The sequence below is a fragment of the Octopus bimaculoides genome, chromosome 27 (genome assembly GCF_001194135.2).
Source record: "Octopus bimaculoides isolate UCB-OBI-ISO-001 chromosome 27, ASM119413v2, whole genome shotgun sequence".
Taxonomy (NCBI): domain Eukaryota; kingdom Metazoa; phylum Mollusca; class Cephalopoda; order Octopoda; family Octopodidae; genus Octopus; species Octopus bimaculoides.
In genome coordinates, this window is record NC_069007.1 from 12936195 (window position 1) to 12938912 (window position 2718).

The 2718-nt window shown below is 39.2% G+C and overlaps 1 protein-coding gene across 1 annotated transcript in view; it reads left to right on the forward strand.

The window, feature by feature from the left end:
* Positions 1 to 2718, forward strand: part of LOC106867681 (cap-specific mRNA (nucleoside-2'-O-)-methyltransferase 2) — a 47434-nt gene that overhangs the window by 16155 nt on the left and 28561 nt on the right. Inside the window, exons 6-7 of the mRNA XM_014912622.2 lie at positions 461 to 729; positions 1945 to 2100. Coding sequence (XP_014768108.1) covers positions 461 to 729; positions 1945 to 2100 — 425 coding nt within the window. The remainder of the gene's footprint in view (positions 1 to 460; positions 730 to 1944; positions 2101 to 2718) is intronic.

A 2718-nucleotide genomic window follows, 5' to 3' on the forward strand; every position in this document is an offset into this window, starting at 1 on the left:
GCATTTTGTCTGTCTTTACATTTAGAGTCCAAATTCCACTGAGATCAACTTTGCCTTTCATGGTTTTTTTTGGGGGGGGGGGGTCAAAATATAAATACCAGTTGAGTACCGGGGTTGACATAGTTGACTTACTCCTTCCCCCTAAATTGCTGGCCTTGTGCCAAACTTTGAAATCACTGTTATTGTTATTGTTGTAGTTGTTATTATTCAAGGTAGCAAGCTGGCAGAATCATTAGCATGCCAGGCAGAATGCTTAGCAGCATTTCGTCCATCTCTACGTTGTGAGTTCAAATTCCACGAAGGTCGACTTTGCCTTTCGTTGTTTTGGGGTCAATAAAATAAGTACTAGCCAAACACTGGGGCCATTGTAATTGACTTACCTTCTGCCCTAAAATTACAAGCCTTGTACCAAAATGTGAAACCATTATTATTTTCCTCTTCACTTTTTATTTCATATCAGATCAATCGACTTTTGATGGTGACATTTGGAACATGTCTTCTGTGCCACCCAGCTTCATTGAAGAACACATCAATTGCTGCAGACTCTTCCATAGCTTACAACAGTCAGCAATTCAAAGAAATTTGTCCCTGTTCAAAGAAATTCCCGAAGGTTATCACTATAAACGTCTGAATGTTCTACGAGACCGTTGCTTCAGGGATTACATGTCACACTACAAGATCTCCCCACTCCAGAATGGTTCCACAGTGGTCAATGCTCATGACAAATATGTATGTATATATTAATATTTCAAACTTTCTATTGTTGTTGTTGTTACTACCATTATCCTTGCAGACTCTATCATTGAGTCATAAATAATTTTCCTTTTTTGGAAGTAAAGAGATTTATCTGCCATTCATATTTATCCCTTTAGCATATAAACTGGCCATATCCGGCCTATATATTCTACCAGTTTTGTGCTCAAACTGGCCAGATCCAGCCTCTCACACCTACCATATAATGTAATTCTAAAAATAAAGTCACACCATCGAAATTCCAAAACTATGAGATAATGCATGATTAATTCAGAACAATGTGAATACATAAGCATTACTTTTGACAGAGTAATCTGAATGCTAAAGGGCTCCACCAGGCTTTCTCACCCTAGTTTAATATTAAATTTTGCTCTCCTAAAATGAATTCAATACGTGATGTTGTGGGAGTTTAAGAATGGAGAAAAATGCCACAGAAACAGCTAAGAAAATATGCAGTGTTTATGGCCGGCAAGTGCGAAATTGTTTCTCAAAGTTTTGTTCTGGAGATTTGAAACAAGTAAAAGATAAAAGATCGTCATTAGCATCTATAATGATTTTATTTAGGGCTCCTCTGTGATGTGAGTTGTATTTCAAGGGTTTCCCAAGATTGTGGAACACTGATATACAGACTCTCTCTCTCCCTCTCCCTCTCTGATCTGAGTGAGGGACAGATCCTTTGGAATCTTGTGGGCTACAAGAAAGAAAAAAAACACAAGCCATACCTGATATAAGTTACACTTCACTCTCTCAAAAAAATATATCAAAAACAAGAACAACAAATGAAGGAAGAGCCTACTTTTTTCTGCATGGTTCTGGGTTCAGTCCCACTACAAGGCACCTTGGGAAGTATTTTTCACTATAACCTCTGGACAACCAAAGCCTTATGAGTGGATTTGGTAGATGGAATCTGCAAGAAGCCTGTCGTGTGTGTGTGTTGGTGTCTTTTTGTTTTGATATTGCATAATTGTTGTAAACAAGTATCTCTGTTATGCACGTGGTGTCTTTTGTTTCCAATTTTCAGTGGTAACAAGGAAATTTTACCTTACTTGGTGAGGGTTGGTGCCAGGGAGAGCATCTGGCCATAGCAAACCTGCCTCAACAAATTCCATCCAGCCCATGCGAGCATGGAGAAGTGGACATTAAATGATAATAACGATGATGGTTAGTAATTTTCATTTTTTTTCCTTTCAGGTCTATGGCAAGACATTTCAATCGATCAACTTCCAGTACAAACACGAGGGATCTTTTGCAGAGAGAATGGATAACCTGAACCTGTCTTGGCGAGACAGATTAAAGTTGATTGATGTTTCTAAGTATAAGCCTACCAATGATTATGCTTTCGTGATGGTAAGTCTGCTCTTGAGAAAAATTCCTTGAGATGTACCCTTCCATGGTTGTTTCATATGTGATGATACAGATGTGTGTCATACTTTTAGGCTTACAAGTCAAAATTTCCAGACCGAAATTTACTGCCAAAAAAAGGAAAGGTTGACTTATACACCAGGGCAACTTTGGAGGACCAAAAACTTTTTATGAAATGCAGCAGAATTTCGAAAGATAGTTCTGTTGTTTGAGTGTTTACACTATGTGCTATACTCTTTTTACTTGTTTCAGTTAATTGACTGTGGCCATACTGGAGCACCGCCTTTAGTCGAGCAAATTGACCCCAGAACTTATTCTTTGTAAGCCTGGTACTTATTCTATCAGTCTCTTTTGCCGAACCTCTAAGTTACGGGGATGTAAACACACCAGCATCAGTTGTCAAGTGATGTTGGGGGGACAAATACAGACACACAAACATACATACATCATCATCGTCATCATCGTTTAACGTCCGCTTTCCATGCTAGCATGGGTTGGACGATCTGACTGAGGACTGGTGAAACCGGATGGCAACACCAGGCTCCAGTCTGATTTGGCAGAGTTTCTACAGCTGGATGCCCTTCCTAACGCCAACCACTCAGA